This window comes from Equus asinus, chromosome 22, assembly GCF_041296235.1.
Source record: "Equus asinus isolate D_3611 breed Donkey chromosome 22, EquAss-T2T_v2, whole genome shotgun sequence".
In the NCBI taxonomy this organism is placed as follows: Eukaryota; Metazoa; Chordata; class Mammalia; order Perissodactyla; family Equidae; genus Equus; species Equus asinus.
In genome coordinates this window covers 36,390,091-36,407,189 of record NC_091811.1, presented here as the reverse complement: position 1 = coordinate 36,407,189, position 17,099 = coordinate 36,390,091, and the positions used below count along the sequence as shown (strand labels likewise).

Here is a 17,099-nt window from a genome sequence, read left to right as displayed (position 1 = left end):
TTTCCATATTGGCTGTACCAGTTTGCATTCCCACTAGCAGTGGATGAGGGTTCCCTTTTCTCCATATCCTCTCCAACATTTGTTGTTTTTTGTCTTGGTGATTATAGCCATTCTAATGGGTGTAAGATGGTATCTAAGTGTAATTTTGATTTGCATTTCCATCTGTGATTAGTGATGTTGAGTCACCGTAGATTTCTTAACATGGTGCTCCAAAAATTTAGAAATATAGGGATAGCAATAATGCAAGATATTATTTAAAAACTTTATTAATGGAATATAGTGATGAAAAAGTCGTACAGTGACTTCTCTATACAGCGAGTTCCCTGCATTTCATGTGTCTCTGCCTCTTTGATGTTTGGCTCTAAGTCTGTTAAAAGGACTTTTGAATCTTCTCTCTTATCTATTTATTATTAGTTTTATAACTTTTGCTGTAATTGTACCACTGCACTGAAACCCATTCCAACAAAATGCGTAGTTGGAAATGTTATAACCCATTGAGCTGTCAGAATGGAGAGAGTGAATAAATTATTCAATAATTTTGAGATAATGTCTTGAATTCATTTAAGCTTCCCTCTCTGTAGTGAATTGCTCTTAAATTATTGGACTTTTCATATAACTTGATGTAAAAACTTTTTAGTATGATTATATATTAAAGTGTTAGCAATTCATATTTGTGGTAGGTCTATTTCTGTTGGAGAGTTGGAAGAGGTAGGCTGTGGGACATTTCTCTATTGTGTTCTGTATCAGTCAGGAAGCCTGAACATCAATGTTTCAAGCAAAGAGGTATTTAATAGAGGAAATTCGGTTTCATCGTTGTTGGAAAGACTGCATGAGTGAAACTAGAGTGGGGAGCACTGTCTTATTTGAAGATCTAGTTGTGCCGGCAGCCACTACTGCCTCTTCTCTGAGCCCTCAGGGCTCTCCTCCTGTGCTTCGGGAGTCCTCGTCCTCCCTACCCTGTAGGAGCCAGCACTAGGCAGCTTCCACCCCCTTTACTGGAGCCAAAAGAGGAGCCTCTCTTCTACTTTCTCTTCTAATGGAATGTCTCTAGAACCCTCCAGCCCCTGTGGTGCAGGGGAGCACTTAGAATGGTGGGGATGGTCCTGAATGCCGTACACAATCTCTAGCATGTGCTGGATGCTCCTGTGAATTGCAGGATATATAATATCTTGGCCACTACCCATTAATGCCAATTGCATCCCTCTAAAATCATTGTGAAAAATGAAAACAGTCTCCATCTCTCCAAATTGTCCCCTAGGGAGCTATACTACCATTACTAGACCTGTTAGTGTGCAGGATAGGAGTTCTTAGTCTAGGATCTATGGTGACCTTCAAGTTATTTGTTAACCTCTAGCAATTGTATGCAAAACGTGTATGTGTGCATGTGAGACAACCAATAGATTTTATCAGATTCTCAAAGGTGTCTGTATCTTCCCCAAGGACTAAGAGTTCAAACAAGATCACCGTAGCTGGTGTGATTAGTAAAGGATTTGTGAAGAAGTTTGATTTGAGAACTGAGCCTTTTAGGATAGGCAGGTTTTCGTCACAGAGGGAGCCTTTCTGTAAGACTTCATCCACGTTGATGTATTTTCGTAGTTATTCTCTTATTTGAACTATTGGAGTAGGGGAAGACGTAGAAGCTGGAGTCTAGTAAGTGCATTAGAAAGTTGTATATATTAGCACACAGAATTTGAGCCTGGGCGGGAGTCCAAGGGTGGTCAATATTAACAAAAAAGAAGGTAACCTGTTGAGGGAGAATAATGAAAAGTTCTTCTAGCACTCTGATATGCCTTGTGATATTTAATCTTCACAGCAATCTTGTGAATCAAACCCATTTTGTGCATGAAGAAACAGGCTTGGAGATGCTAAATTGTTTGCTGTGATTGTACCATAGTAATCAGTGGAGCTGGGACTCAAACACAGTCCTCTTCAGACTGTAAAACCTGAGCTACTACACCAGGCCACCTGTTGTAACCAGCTGTGTCAGAGCTTCTGCTTTCATTCTCAGTGAGCCCAGTGGCTCAGCATCTGGGGCGAGGCCAGTTCCAAGGAAAGGTATCAAAGAACATAGTGTTAGTAAAAAGCACACGTGGACGGGGCCACGAATTGTTAGTCCAGATCTTCAAGCCTGGGTATTTGTGTTCTCTCTGCCCAGAGTGATCTCTTCCAGTCTCTCTGCATGACTGTCTCCTTATTCTCCACATTTCAGCTCACGTGTCCTCTCCTCAGAGTGACCCATGCTCATCACCATTTCTAAAGTAGCCTTCCCAAGTTACTCAGTCATGTGCTCTGTTTATTTCCTCCTGGCACTTGCCAAATCTTCTTCACTTTTTTTTTTTTTCGCTGAGGAAGATTCGTCCTGAGCTAACATCCATTGCCAATCTTTCTCTATTTTGTATGTGGGTCGCCACCACAGCATGGCTGCCAGTGAGTGGTGTAGGTCCATGCCCCAGAACTGAACCCAGGGTGCTGAAGTGGAGCACGCCGAACTTAACCACTAGGCTGTGGGGCCGGCCTGCCAAATCTTATTTATTGAAAGTTCTAATCTTATTCCTTGCTGTGTCCCTATTGCCTAGAAGAGTACCTGGCACATAGTAGGCTCTTCATGCAATCTGTTGAATGAATGTTTGAATAACAAAGAGGGAGGAATTCCTAGTTTCCAGTAATTCACAGTATTCCTAGTTTTGGCCTGGGAAGCATCTTTTGGAGCAAGGCTGTATTTACAAATATGAGGCATGGGCATCATGAGTGCACAGTGAGATAACTGTTACGTCTCTTGCTCATTTCTGGGGAATTTTGTTGTTCTGCCACATTGTCCTCTCATGAAAACATATATTAGATTTGACAAGTTAGCATTAACAAGTGGGCACTCTGTGTAAACTGTTGGCATTTGCTTGCCAGGAACATAAATATCTTTTAGCCATTATTGTTGTTGCTCTTTTTGTCTGTAGGTGGTTCATCATGACCCGTGCCGTGGGGGTGCAGGACAATGGAACAGCTTGTTCAGATTTAAACATCTTGCAACTGGGAACTATTTAGCTGCAGAGGTAAGATTAATGCATACAGCGTTATTAAATCTCTGATTCTGAAATAATGAAATAGGCCAGGGTTCTCCAAAAGATGTTGTATTTGTAGGAACAGTTATTGCACAAATTTGATTATTGCCTATCTTGTTCTGGGTTTGCATATAAATTATTCTTAAAATGTAAATATTAATGAAAGCCTTAAAATAGTCTTTGTCTTAAAAATGAAAACAACAGTAAAAACAGAATGCTGGTGGTTGGTTTACTCTAAGGTCAGTTATCGGGTAACTGACTTGCATATATATGTGATTAGTCCTGAAATTTTCTTTTTAGCTTCACCCTTCAGAATGTCTGCACTGGGGACATGATCAGTTCATCCATGTGGTAGAGCCTAGAGAGTTTCGGGTTTATCTTCAGTGTCCACTCGTTCACTGGTGGGGGTGTTTTTATTGTTCAAACCACTGGAAAGGAAAAGGTTTTTGTCCTGAGGTTTAGGTTTAGGTTTAGGACTGAATGGTCCTAAAGCTGTCAATAAAAATGGTAAACACATAAAGGTATTTTATTCCTCCACTAAAAGCATGTTGACAATAATATAGATATAAAGAATGAGTAGAAGTAACAGCATTAAGTTTTAGACATGATTTAATTAAAGTTTGGTTATCTGATTTAAAAATAATTTTGAAAATACTTGTTTTTAGATTTATGAGAATATCCGTTCATTCTACTCTCCTCAACTGTTTCTGTTTTTCAATTTGGAGTTTCTTCTGGGATTCCAAACGAGAATTTGGTCTTAGAATTTTTAGTATTACTTATCTAAGTTTTGGTTTTGGATTTGAGGGAAGGTAAGGAAGTGGGGACGGAGAATTGATGAGAAAGAGCTGTGGGAAACGGGAAGTTTCTGTAAACATAATGACCCTGTCTAAACTAGCACCCAGCCCCATTACCCTCTCCATCCTATTAATCTGCGATGATTTTCTTCATAGTACTCGCCCCTATCTGACTTATTGTACATTTTATTCTGTTGTCTTTCTCTGTCAGAATGTGCGCTCTCTGAAGGCAGGGTTTTTGTTTTTTGTCTTTTCACATCTCCTCTGTGTCCTCAGCATCCAAGACAGTGCCTGCTATTTAGAAAGTGTTTGATGAATATTTTTTGAATGAATGAAGGAATATGAAGGAGCTATTCAGGTTTCTATAAGCTTAGAGGATGGGAAGAAGGAGATTTCGAGATTTTTATCTGAGAGGCATTTGGAGCCATATTTGGGCAAATTAATCTCTGTGAGCTCCAGTTTCCTCCCCTGAATGGGGATAATCACAATATTTATACACAAAGAGAATTAAATGAGGTAAAGTGCTTGGCATAATGTGTGCCTCATGGTAAGCATCCAGTAAGTGATGCTGGCATGATTCATTTTAGTATATGATAAATAGGGGTTGTTCTTACTTTGATCAATATCTGACATTATTTATGATTCTGGTCAACTAGATGAAATACACCTTTGCAGTTTATGAGCTGTTCACACCATAAATGCTTTGAAGTAACTTTTTTGAAAAGTAACCCTTTGAACCAAAAATAAGCAGTAAAGTAGAGAATCTTGTCTAAAATAAGAATTAGAAAAACCTACTAGATGTTCTATAAAAAATAAGAAATAAGAATTCAAGTTCTCTTGGATCTTATGTTAGTGGCTCTTTTCCTGAATTCATTTTTCAGTCAGTGGCTGTTTTTGCTACTGATGTTCTGTAGAAAACTGACATGATTTGCACATTATTAGTTTTCCTTGTTAATTTCTGTAATTAAAACTTGTATCATTTGATACCTTGAAATGCTTAGATTATTAAGAATTAAATTGTTTGTTAACTTTAATGATGATCCAAGATCTCAATGCATAAATGAATTCATTAAAAATTGAAAAACAGAAAGCAGTTCATTCCTTGAAAAGAATCCGAAAGACTGTGTTTGCGTTCGATCTCTAGAGAACACGACTTCAAATGCCAGGTGCTATTTTGTCCATTAAAGAGTGTGGTGTCTTTGGAGGATCTTTTCTTTGACCTTTAATAATTTAGATATCTTTTTTATGGCAAAGTGAGAGAAAGAGAATTAAGCATTAAATATATATCTGAAAATTGAAAGTTAGGAGTGTGTTTTCTACTGATTTTAGCTCGTATAACAGAATGGGTGCTTCTGTGTAGTATTCTAAGGTCAGAAAGGAAGTCATAGCCTCAAAATACTGACATCCGGAAGTCAGGGTTTTATATTTCATGTGTCAGCTAAGTTCAGACAAGATCCTGGCACAGTCACGTCTGAGGATGCTTGTCTTACTGATGTGAAAGTGTCTGGAGGTGTGGCAAAATCACAGTGATTGTAATCACTATCACTTGATAAGAAATTGATTTCCTGGGGCCAGCCCCATGGTGCGGCTGTTAAGTGCTCACGGTTCGGCTTTGGCAGCCTGCGGTTTGCCAGTTCGGGTCCCAGGTGCGGACATGGCACCGCTAATCAAGCCATGCTGTGGTAGGCGTCCCACATATAAAGTAGAGGAAGATGGGCACGGATGTTAGCTCAGGGCCAGTCTTCCTCAGCAAAAAGAGGAGGATTGGCAGGTGTTAGCTCAGGGATGATTTTCCTCAAAAAAAAAAAAAAAAGTAAAAAAATTGATTTCTAATTCCAATTCCTCAACAGGTGGTAACTAGCCTCCCATAGCAGTTAAAAAACAATGATTATCCTTTATCATTTGCTTTTTTAAAGTGCTCAGTTCTTTAATTCAAAGCGTTATTCATGTCATTTCGAGAGGGTAGGGAGTTCCCAATATTTTGAGTTATAACTTCCTAGCATTATTTGTTTTATTGTAACATACCCTTATTCATAGGAGAGGAAAGGCTCCATGGCTTTTATTTTACTTTTTCAGTTTTCTCTTTAATATCTAGATACTACTCAAAAAATAAGAACACATATTGTGTTGTTGAAAACACAAAGAGTTGGGAATCATTATTTTTGGAATTTATAAAAATAGCAAACATCATCTTTAAGATTTCACACCATCTTTAACATATGTTTCCTAAGGGCCTGATAATGCGCAGCACAGTAGAGAAGGAAGCAGAACAGTCAGTCTTGGTCCTCAAAGAATTGACCTTCTAGTTCAGAAGACAGCATCAGTAAACAACCAGAGGATGACCAACAGGCAAGGTCACGTGGGGCTGATGAACTGTGCAGGTAGAGGTAGGTCAGTGTGAGATTAGGCAAAGAGAACTCTTGCTTGGGGAGAACTTTCCCTTGGTTCTCAAAGAAAGTAATGGACATGGGTTGGCAAAGAAATAAGAGCACAATCCTTGCAGAAGTTGCCAAGGAGGCAGACAGGGACATGGAATGTCCAGATCATCTGTAGATCATGTAAAAAGGGCAGTCAACTCAAGGAAAAGGATTCTCAAAGGAATTACTGAGTGACAGATCTCTTTGCTTGAGGTTTTTTTTTTTTTTTTTTTTTTTTGGTGAGGAAGATTGGCCCCGAGGTAACATCTGTTGCCAATCTTTTTCTTTTTGCTTGAGGAAGATTTGCCCTGAGCTAACATCTATGCTAGTCTTCCTCTGCTTTATATGTGGGATGCCACCACAGCATGGCTTGATGAACAGCAAATAAGTCCATACCAGGGATCCGAACCCATGAACCCCGGGCTGCCAAAGTGGAACGTGCAAACTTAGCCACTATGCCACTGGGCCAGCCCCTTTGCTTGAAGATTTTGAATGAAAGGTTTGGATTTGATCTAATTAGTAATAGGAATGAAGGATAAACTTCTAATAACCACAGGTCTCACAGCTTCCAGAAGTTTGGGGATTGGCTAGGGCTGAAGAAATAGAGGTGGTCCCTCATCAGCACGGATGATCTTTTAAAGATCATCTTTTAAAGGTGGACCAAAGACGGGGAGCCTGAGAAGTCAGAGAAGGAACTGGAAAATCGAATAGGCTGAGTCACGAACGCCAAGCAAGGGAGAATAGAGTTTCAAAAAGGAGAGAATACTACTGAAAAGGTTAGGAACAAAATGTATTTACAACATTTGGCAAGAACATGGTCCTCTGTGACTTTATTGAGAACGTATTTAGTGGAAACCAGAATGCAGAGGGTGGAGGAATGAGGAAGCCAGGAAGTGGAAGTAAGTGTAGACTGAGTTTTCATGTCATAGCTGTGAAAGGGAGAAACAGTAATAAAGGACAAGGACGAGTCCTATTAGACAGGTTTTTCTCAAGTATATTGAAAAAAGTAAGATGCATGAGAACTGAGCTGTTTTTGCATTAAAGGGAAGTACCTATCCGAGGGGCAGGTTTTGGCAGTGTGTTACTCCTTTCCCTTAGCTTTTCGACTCTCAACACATATATTTATAATTGGAAATGTTACTTTAATGTGCTGAGGCATTCCTGGTAAATTCCTGGTTATGTAATTCTTGAATTGCCTTGGAGTTTATGGTGTTTATATTGGCCAGTGTGGCGAAGAGAGCCTAGTGTAGTGGGAAAAAAAATCCATGTATACTGCGCACAGTCTATCTGACTTTAAGCAAATATTTAACCTCTCTGAACCTCAGTTCCCTTGTGTGTAAAAAAGGTGATAATATATATTATTTGGGATTATAGTGGAATTAAAGAAGATATCAGCACCGTGCACATGAAAGGAATACAGTAAGTGCCTTGACTCTCACTGAGAGAAAGGGGAGAGAAAATGAAGAGTCGTGATGGTGATGATGATTGTTCCTATGATCCAGAACTCGTATTTCTTTGTCAGTCAGATAACTTAAGAGGGGAAAAGTTTAGGGGCTTATCACTGTATACCTTGTGCCTAGAATAGTGTCTGATATTTAATTTACATCCAGTAAATATTGGATGATTGAATAGATCAATCATAGAGATTATGAGGTTGTAAATCCAGTCATTTCCCTTTACAGAAAAGGAAACTCAGGCTCAGAGAGGTGATTTATTTTGTCTAAAGTTGAAAAACAAGATAATGTCAGTATTCAGGCTGAATGCTAGACTTGCACCGCTTTGTCTCTATCACTGGTTCTACACTGAGGGGGACCTTGACTACCAGGGGACATGTGGCAATGTCTGGAGACATTTTTATTGTCATAGTTGGAGAGAGGTACCTACTGGCATTATCCTGCCCAAAATGCTAATAGTGCCGATGTTGAGATCTACATTATACTGAAATTGCACGGTCTTTTATTGACTGCCTGCTAGGTGGGAGCACTCTTTTGATACTGTGAAGAAAGCAAAGATGGTTCACATCTGGTCCTTGTCCTGTAAGAGTCTGCAATCGGGAGGAGAATCACCTTCACTCGATCCCTGAGACAGGGAGCTCTCTTTTGCAGTTGTTTCTATCATACGTACACATCTGAGATAACCGATTTTGTGTAATGTTTAAATTATCAACATCTATAGGTGGCCATGATAAATCTCACAGTAAGTTTAAAGGGTTGCAGCCTCAAATCTAAGCACAAATCTAAGAGAAAAAAACACCTAAAAATTTACTTGTGCCTATCCTTCCTAAACATGATATTTTATTTTAACCAGCACTTACTGGAGGGCTGAGTTATTCAGAAAACTGTAATAAGCCTATTGTTTGTGAAGAAATGAGGGAGGTACTCTCCAAGGGAAATTAGACTTTCGTATGATGAAGATTCTGTAGTCTAATTATAGAGACAAAACACAAATTGCAAGCTACTTAAGAATAGCACTGTTGTTTGTGTAAATTGTAGAAAACATCTAGGAATTAGAACACCGATATAACATAGAACACTGTTCAGATTTTCTTCTGTGAGGTACTATTTTAAGTGCTCTGAGACCCAAATTTCCAATGTGGGGAGGGGATTCCCCCCACACACAGCAAGCAATTCTCGGACACCAGCTGAGTGTCCTACCATTCAACTCAATTATGACACTGTCTACCCAGAGACAGCGTCAGGTTCCCCAGGTTAAGGGTTCAGTCTTACGAGACTCCCCCGACATCCCTCCCTCCACACACACACTTCAGATGCCAGTCACAAGCCCAGGTTGTCCTCTGTGCTTCTGACCAACTGGCTATAAATTGGAGGTTCCCACCACCTCCTCCTTGGACTTAAGATGGAAGTTACGAGTTCAGGTTGTTACCTGTACTTCTGACTGACTGGTCATAAATCAGAGGTTCCCACGCTCCCTCCTCCAGTTCGATTAATATACTAGAACAGCTCACAGAACTCAGAGGAACATTTTATTTACTAGACCACTGGATTATTACAAAGGCTATAACTCAGGAACAGCCAGATGGAAGAGATGCGTAGAGCACGGTATGGGGAAAGAGCTCGGAGCTTCCATGCTGTGTCCTGGAGCATCACTCTCCCCCAGTCTCCAAGTGTTCGTCAACCTGGAAGCTCTCTGAACCCTGCCCTCTTGGGCTTTTATGGAGGCTTCATTCCATAGCCGTGATTGATTAAATCATTGGCCACTGGTGATCAGTTCAGCCTCCAGCTTCTCCCCCTCTCCCGAGAGGTGGAGGGGTGGGACTGAAAATTTCAACCCTGCAATCACAGAGTTGGTTTCCCTGGCAACCAGCACCCAACCCTAGGTGACCTAGGGGCATTCCAAAAGTCACTCTGTTAACATAACAAAAGACACTTTGATCTCTCTCAGCGATTAGGAAATTCCAAGTATTTTAGAAGCTCTGTACTGGAAACAGGGATGAAGACTAAATTTAGATTTCTTTTAGTATTTCACGATATCACAGATGCTAAAGTGAATCAAGGTTTAGAAATGGACCTTGATTCAATTTAGAGATTCTAACAGTATTGTTTTAGAGAATTCAAGATTTATATTTGAGAAATATACGATTCTGGAAACCCATGGACAAAATGTGGAACAAAGTATTTAACTACGAATTAGATAATAAAGACATTTGTGACTTCATCAGATAATGCATTGCAGTACTGTATTATTAGACTCCTTAAAAGAACACTTTCTGAGGGCCATCCATGTGATTTGGTGACATGAGGGGAAGGCAAACAGTCATATATTTTTGCCTTTAAAACACAGCACAGTTGTCAGCATGGTCCTCACCATTTTGCCATAGATCTTTTATTCATCTCACCTTGTTGGTGCAGAGTTCACAACTATACCTGTTGGGGAGAAAGTAGTTTTATCGTATTTTGACTATGATAATATGGAAGCCTCAGTAAATAGTCCTTACACAGTCATGGGAAGAATTATAAAGCAAGTATCACAATTTCTGATCTGCTGCTTTCTCCATTTTCTTTCTTTGGATATTGTTAGGGCAATAACTTTTGATGATCCTTTCCAAAGCGAGATAGAATAGTGCGAAATAATTTTATTTGTCAAAGATTTTATATTGCCCTTTTTAAGACAGCTCTCATTTGTTTGTAGATAGGCCAGACTTCCACCAGATGGCAGTAAACACTTATTTCCTAACTACACAGTAGCCTTGCATTTAATTAATTAGTTAAAAACTTAGTATTCAGGAACCTGTACATTAGCGTAGAATCTTAGGACTATTAGGGCTGTAGTTTCGAATATCTCTATTTTTAGTTTTCTGTCAAATGTATCAGCCACAGTATGTGAAAAGGTCAGGGTTTGTATGTATGTATATGTGTGTATATATACATATATATATATATAAATAAAATAGAACATACATACCAGACTCTACACACACACATATATAAATATTATATAACAAAATAGAAATTGTGGCTGGCACAAATAAACATGCAGTAAAGGTTATTTTTTCCTTCTTTTCTTTTCTAGACTCATTAGTCAGAATTATAGATTGTCTCTGAAATGCCAGTCATTGGAAAGAGGAACATACATATATAATCACTTAAAAGTACACACATGATCGGGGCTGGCCCCGTGGCCGAGCGGTTAAGTTCGCGTGCTCCGCTGCAGGCGGCCCAGTGTTTCGTTGGTTCGAATCCTGGGCGCGGACATGGCACTGCTCGTCAGACCACGCTGAGGCAGCGTCCCGCATGCCACAACTAGGGGGACGCACATCGAAGAGTGTGCAGCTATGTACCGGGGGGCTTTGGGGAGAAAAAGGAAAAAATAAAATCTTTAAAAAAAAAAAAATAAAATACACACATGATGATTTCATGAGTTTAATGTTACACATTTCATTATTAAAAATGCAACATTTTCTTTTAAGAAAATGAACATGTATTGTGGACTTAGAAGCTTTCGGTCTGCTCCTTGCTGTCATGTTAGATGGAAAGTTGCTATTGTCTTTCATTAGGTTGTGGTACAGTCATGACTTTCACGGCCTGGGTGTTTATGATATTACTCTCTTTCTCTGTCTCTCTGCCACTTTTCTGTCCTGACTTGTCACATTCTTTCTCTGACCTCTTTCTAGTCCTCTTTGGACATTTAAATAAGAACTCCCTTCAAAGGTTAGTAGTGGGTATTTGCTCTTTATACTCTGTCACTCACTCCAGTGGACCATGAATTTGGTCTCAGATATCCCACTGCCATTCAAGCTCAATAAATATTTCTAAGATTGAATTATTTCCCCACAAAATAGTGACTTTTCTTAGTTTAGGGTTAAAACCTTGAGAGTCATGATAAATGTATTTTTCCCTCTCCGTTTACATATTCAGATTCTACTGTCTCTGTAGAACCTTCTGCATCGTGGTCTCCTTTCCGTTTCAGTGTTCTCATCTTTGTTGGGTCTCTGCCACCTCACACTTGAACCACCGTACTTGGTTACTTGGCCTCTTTCAGGCTCTGTCTCCATCTCCTGCTCACCAGGGCCGAGGGAGGACTTTTAATGTCTTGTTTCTGCAAATGTTTTCCCAAGGATATTCAAGATCTTTCTGAAGATGTAGACCTGTTAGCCTGGAGTTTAAAGGCTCCGTTGGTCTGGGCTGGCCTTCTTTCCTTGGGTGACACCACTCCTCTTTATGGAGGCAGGAGGGAAGTCATATGCTGTGGTAACTAAAAGGTGTGGCTTTGGAACCGTCAGAGCTGTGCATCTGAATAACCCTGCTGCTCACCAGCGATGGGACTTTGCCCAGAGTACTTCATTTGATGCGCTTCACATGCCCCATATGTAAAGTAGGGTTAAGAATCCCTTCTAACAGAATCATTGTGAGGGGAAATGAATTAACCTTTGAAGGCTTAGAAAAAGTATTCTATAAGTGACATTTATTGTCTTCTCACAACAAGTCTCATTTTCTCACCTATATGGCATTCACTTCCCCCCTCACTGCCTGTCTTCTTACTCCCTCTTTCCTTCTCTGCCAGTTATAATTCTACCCATCCTTCAAGGCTCATCTCAAATGCTACCTTCTCCATGAATAATTGTTGAATAAATTTGCCCACCACAGATCCCCCCTTCTCTGACCTATATTGTTTATAAATTATTCATTCCTGTCTTATGTCTCTTGTCACATTCTATTTTGTATTACAACTAACTGTATTTATGTCCTTTTCCCCCCTCCTAGATGGTACAGTCTTGTGGTCAGGGACCATATACTCTTTGTCTTTGCTAAAATACCATATGCCACAGTGCTTTGCCCATTATAGATGCTCTATTATTATTTATTGAATAAATGATTGAATAGCATATTAGGTCTCTCTCTCCAATGCTAGATTTATAATCTTTTTTTTCACGTAAGGAAATATTTCCTTTTAAGTCCTGACAGATTCAGGAGTCTCCGTATGACCATGTCTTTTTTTTCCCCCCTTCTTTAGAAATAATATATTTTTTGGGTCATCTTTGGTCAAATTACTTTAATAATTACTGCCATTATTATATTTAGAGAAAGAAAGCGGCGGTATAATTGACCCATATATGAAAGCGTATATTTATTTAGATTTTAGTTAACATTGGCGAATTTTATATAGCCATAGATTTGAGTGTCTTCTCCTCCTTCCTGTCTTTTTTCCTCCCTCCGTTGCTTCCTCCTTCTCATTATTATTATCACTTTAATGAATTTACTGAAGAAATAACTCTATATTAATTATTAAACAAAACCACATTGCGGGAGATGCAAGATGAGGCAACTCTAACTGATCAGCACCATCTTTAGCATTGTTGCCAAACACGTGAATATGTAAACTTTAATGACGTATAATTAGTATGATTAGGCTTTCTTTCTAGACTTTTCTCATTTTACAGAGGAAGGCCTTTAGTTCCATGGGGGTTAGGTGACCTTTCCTAAGACCCATGGTATTTCCTTACAGAGCAGAGTCTAAATCCAGTTCCCCAGATGTCCCTCCGGGACTGAGCTGGGTGATCCTAAGTGGGTGAGATATGTGAAGACTGAATTTCAGAAAGTAACATTGTCTTTGGGGCGGAACATGATTGACATTTCAGAGGGCATAAATGATTTTGTGTTTGACCTAGATACATTAATTTCTGTTTTGGTACACATTTTGGTTATGGATATATTGTAGTTTCCAGCATGAATTTGCTTTACAGTGTCCATGATCAACTATTCTAACGCTTATTGAATGAAAACTTTGACCATAAGGTATAACCTTGGTTAAACATGTGGCATATCTTTTGGATGTAATTTAGTTATAATTTTAGTGTGGATTTTTTTTGAAGATTAGCCCTGAGCTAACTGCTGCCAGTCCTCCTCTTTTTGCTGAGGAAGACTGGCCCTGAGCTAACATCCATGCCCATCTTCCTCTACTTTATATGTGGGACACCTGCCACAGGATGGCTTGCCAAGCGGTGCCATGTCTGCACTGGGATCCGAACCGGTGAATCCTGGGCTGCAGAAGCAGAACGTGCGAACTTAACCGCTGTGCCACTGGGCTGGTCCCTGGACTTTTTTTTAATTTAAAAGAAAATCTGGATTCTTTAAACAGAAAACAAATTAAAAAATATAAAACAGTGATATTTGACTAAAATAGCTGAAGAAACCCCTACTAGGCACTGTACTAGAACTTTCATTACTACTAAGTAAATGTGTGTCTTTTGAGTTTGATTAATTAGTAGACAGGAATTTGGTTAATTCACTATCTTTTGGCTTTTTAGTTTTCACTCTTGGATTTCAAAAGCAAGAATGTTCCTGTTTTGGAACTAATTATTTTATTCATAATTCAAGGGAATTTCAGGAGCCTGAGGTTTATATCTCCATAGAGAACGAAAGTTCAGCCTGAAATCTCCCCAAGTGTGGGCTTCACACTAATAGGCAATTTGTAATTGTATTCCTATTTTCTCTCTCCCTTGTATGTCATTTCTAAAAACTGACAGACTGCTGTTGAGCCAGTCCTGATAGCCTCGTGGTTAAAGTTTGGCACTCTTACTACTCTGTGGGCCCACGTTTGTTTCCCAGTCGCGGAACCACGCCACCTGTATGTCGGTTGCCATGCTGTGGCGGCTCACATAGATGAACTAGTAGGACTTAGAACTAAGGATGTACAACCATGTGCTGGAGCTTTGGGGAGGAACAAAAAATGAAAGAGGAAGATTGGCAATAGGTGTTAGCTTGGAGTGACTCCCTGCAAAAAAAAATAAATGGAAGACCGCTGTCATGTGACACTTGGACTGAGTTCTTCCTTCTGTCTACTCCCCTCCCTGACACCACCACTCACTTTCTTATTTGTTTAACTATAGTTTAGCTTTGTCTGTTCTTAGATTTCATATAAAGGGAATCATGCGGTGTCTGGCTTCTTCTACTTATAGTATGTATATATTTTTAATTGCCGTGTAATTGACATACCATGTTCTGTTAGTTTTAGGTGTACAACGTCATGGCTCGATATATGATCTATCTATTGTGAAATGATTATCACAGTAAGTCTAGATAACATCCAACACCATGCATAATTATAAATTTTTTTTCTTGTGATGAGAACTTTTAAGGTCTACTTTCTTAGCAACTTTCAAATATGCAATATGGTATTGTTAGCTATAGTCACCAGGCTGTACGTTACATCCCCAGGACTTGTTCCCTTATAGCTGGAAGTTTGTACCTTTCAACCACGTTAACCCATTTCGCCCACCTGCCACCCCTCCCCCCCGCCTCTGGCAAACACCCGTGTGTTCTCTGTATCTATGAGCTTAGATTTTCTTAGATTCCAGATGTAAGTGAGGTCATGCAGTATTTGTCTTTCTCTGTCTGATTTATTTTGCTTAGCATAATGCCCTAAAGGTCTGTTCATGTTGTCACAAATGGGAGAATTTCCTTCTTTTTTATGGCTGAATAATATTCCATTGTATATATTTTTGAGATTCATCCTTGTTGTGTATATCTGTAGCTCACCATGTTTATTACTCCATTGTTTGAATAGACCATGTTTTGGTTTGTCCATTCTCCTGTTACATGATAACCATTTTTGTCTAAGCCTAATTTCTGGCTCTATTTTATGTTCCTATCATTGTTTCCATCCCCCACTGGTCATCCCCATCATCCTCAAATGAATGTGTCAGTCTGTCTGAGTTGATATTTCTAGAATGCAGTAACCTCTGCATACATAGTTCTTTCTTTGGCTGAGGAAAGCTTTATTTTCTATTATTTTTGATTATTGCTCGTGTTCCACGCATATTTTCTCTTCCTTTTGAGTACACTGGTCACCCATTAGTTGATACACCCTTCTCTGCTCCTCCGGAACTATTTCCTTTTTCCTAATTTTCATTTCTTTATACCTTTTCTCTCAAGTGAGGGATAGCTCACCCTTTGCATCACCCATATCCTATAGCATCACTCTGCTTTTTATTGCTGCCAAAAGGGACTTTAATTTTGTATTTATATTTTCATTTTTAGTGAAACCCTCTTTAACTTTTTTTATAATTCATTATGTTTTTATATTATCATTCATATTATTATTCTTATATTTTATTTTTAGCTCCAGTTCATTTTATTCTGTTTACATAGAGGTAATGTTTACTTGTACTTTCTTGAATATACCAAACCATTTCCTGGAAATTTATTTTGCGTCATATCATAGAAAATATTCAGGAAGACTCTAAGAAAGAATTTCACCTTCTTCTGACATACTTTTTAATCAGTCCCATGTTGTTTTTTCCTTCCTTCCTTATTATCCTCAGATGGCTGAGCTCTGTGCATTACAAGATGGGTTGAGAGGATGATTCTTTTATTCCATTTTTTAATTCTCATTCCTCTTTCTTCATCTCCCGCAGCAGGGTGGCCTGAAGGGCACCTTCCCAGTGTAGTTCCCAGTTCTAGCGGAGTCGACTTTACGTACCTGGGCTCTATTGCAGCTGCTTCCTTCTCCTACCCCTTTGCTGTTTCTCTGTTATTATGCAGTGAAATTCCAGCACTCAGCAGCCACAGTTCTTTCTCTTCTCTGCTCTTTCATCACGCAGTGCTTCTCAGAAAGCCCTCCGCCTTTATCTGCCCCTTCTGCTTTGTGCACGTTTGTTTTCTGAGCTTTGTGGTATCTGTTTGGTCATGAGAAGAAAGAGGTAAGTCATGGGACAGTGGATGGGAGGACTAGGGAAGCAATTTGCTCCGTCTAACAGCAGCTTCTCAGCAATAGAAAAACTCTTCTTTTTTTTTTCTGGAAGATTCACCCTATGCTAACCTCTCTTGCCAGTCTTCCTCTATTTTTTTTCCTTTTTCTCCTCCAAAGCCCCAGTACATAGTTGTGTATAGTTGTGAGTTCTTCTGGTTCTTCTGTGTGGGCTGCTGCCACAGCATGGCTCCTGACAGACGAGTGGTGTAGCTCCAAGCCTGGGAACCAAACTTGGGCCGCCGAAGCGGAGCGTGCTGAACATTAACCACTATGTCATCAAGGCGGCTTCGAAAAACACTTCTGTATATGTTTTTGGTTGGTCAATACTCTGGGTCTCAGTGGACAAATAGTGGGAACCACAGCAGTATCTTCTTAACTGTGTTCACATGGCCACTAGCTTGAAGTCAGGTTGAGGTATGCCATGAGATCAAAACTGGGGAGTCATCTGCCTCTTCCCCAGCACTGTCTGCTTTAGAATTACTATCGATTCAGTGAAGATTTAGGGTTTAGGTTGTTTTCAGCCTCAGTTTTCATGAGATTGAGAGGTTTTTAAAAATTTTGTATTGCTTTTGATCTTTTTCTGCACCTTCGTTGACATTTAGTGATCAGCTGGGAAGGGCATT

General features: G+C 39.5%; 1 protein-coding gene across 3 annotated transcripts in view; it reads left to right on the top strand.

The window, feature by feature from the left end:
- ITPR2 (inositol 1,4,5-trisphosphate receptor type 2) overlaps window positions 1-17,099 on the top strand; it is a 465,227-nt gene that overhangs the window by 98,611 nt on the left and 349,517 nt on the right. For all 3 annotated transcript variants that reach the window (XM_070494990.1, XM_070494989.1, XM_070494991.1), the window contains one exon: window positions 2,952-3,047. In XM_070494990.1, coding sequence (XP_070351091.1) covers window positions 2,952-3,047 — 96 coding nt within the window. The remainder of the gene's footprint in view (window positions 1-2,951; window positions 3,048-17,099) is intronic.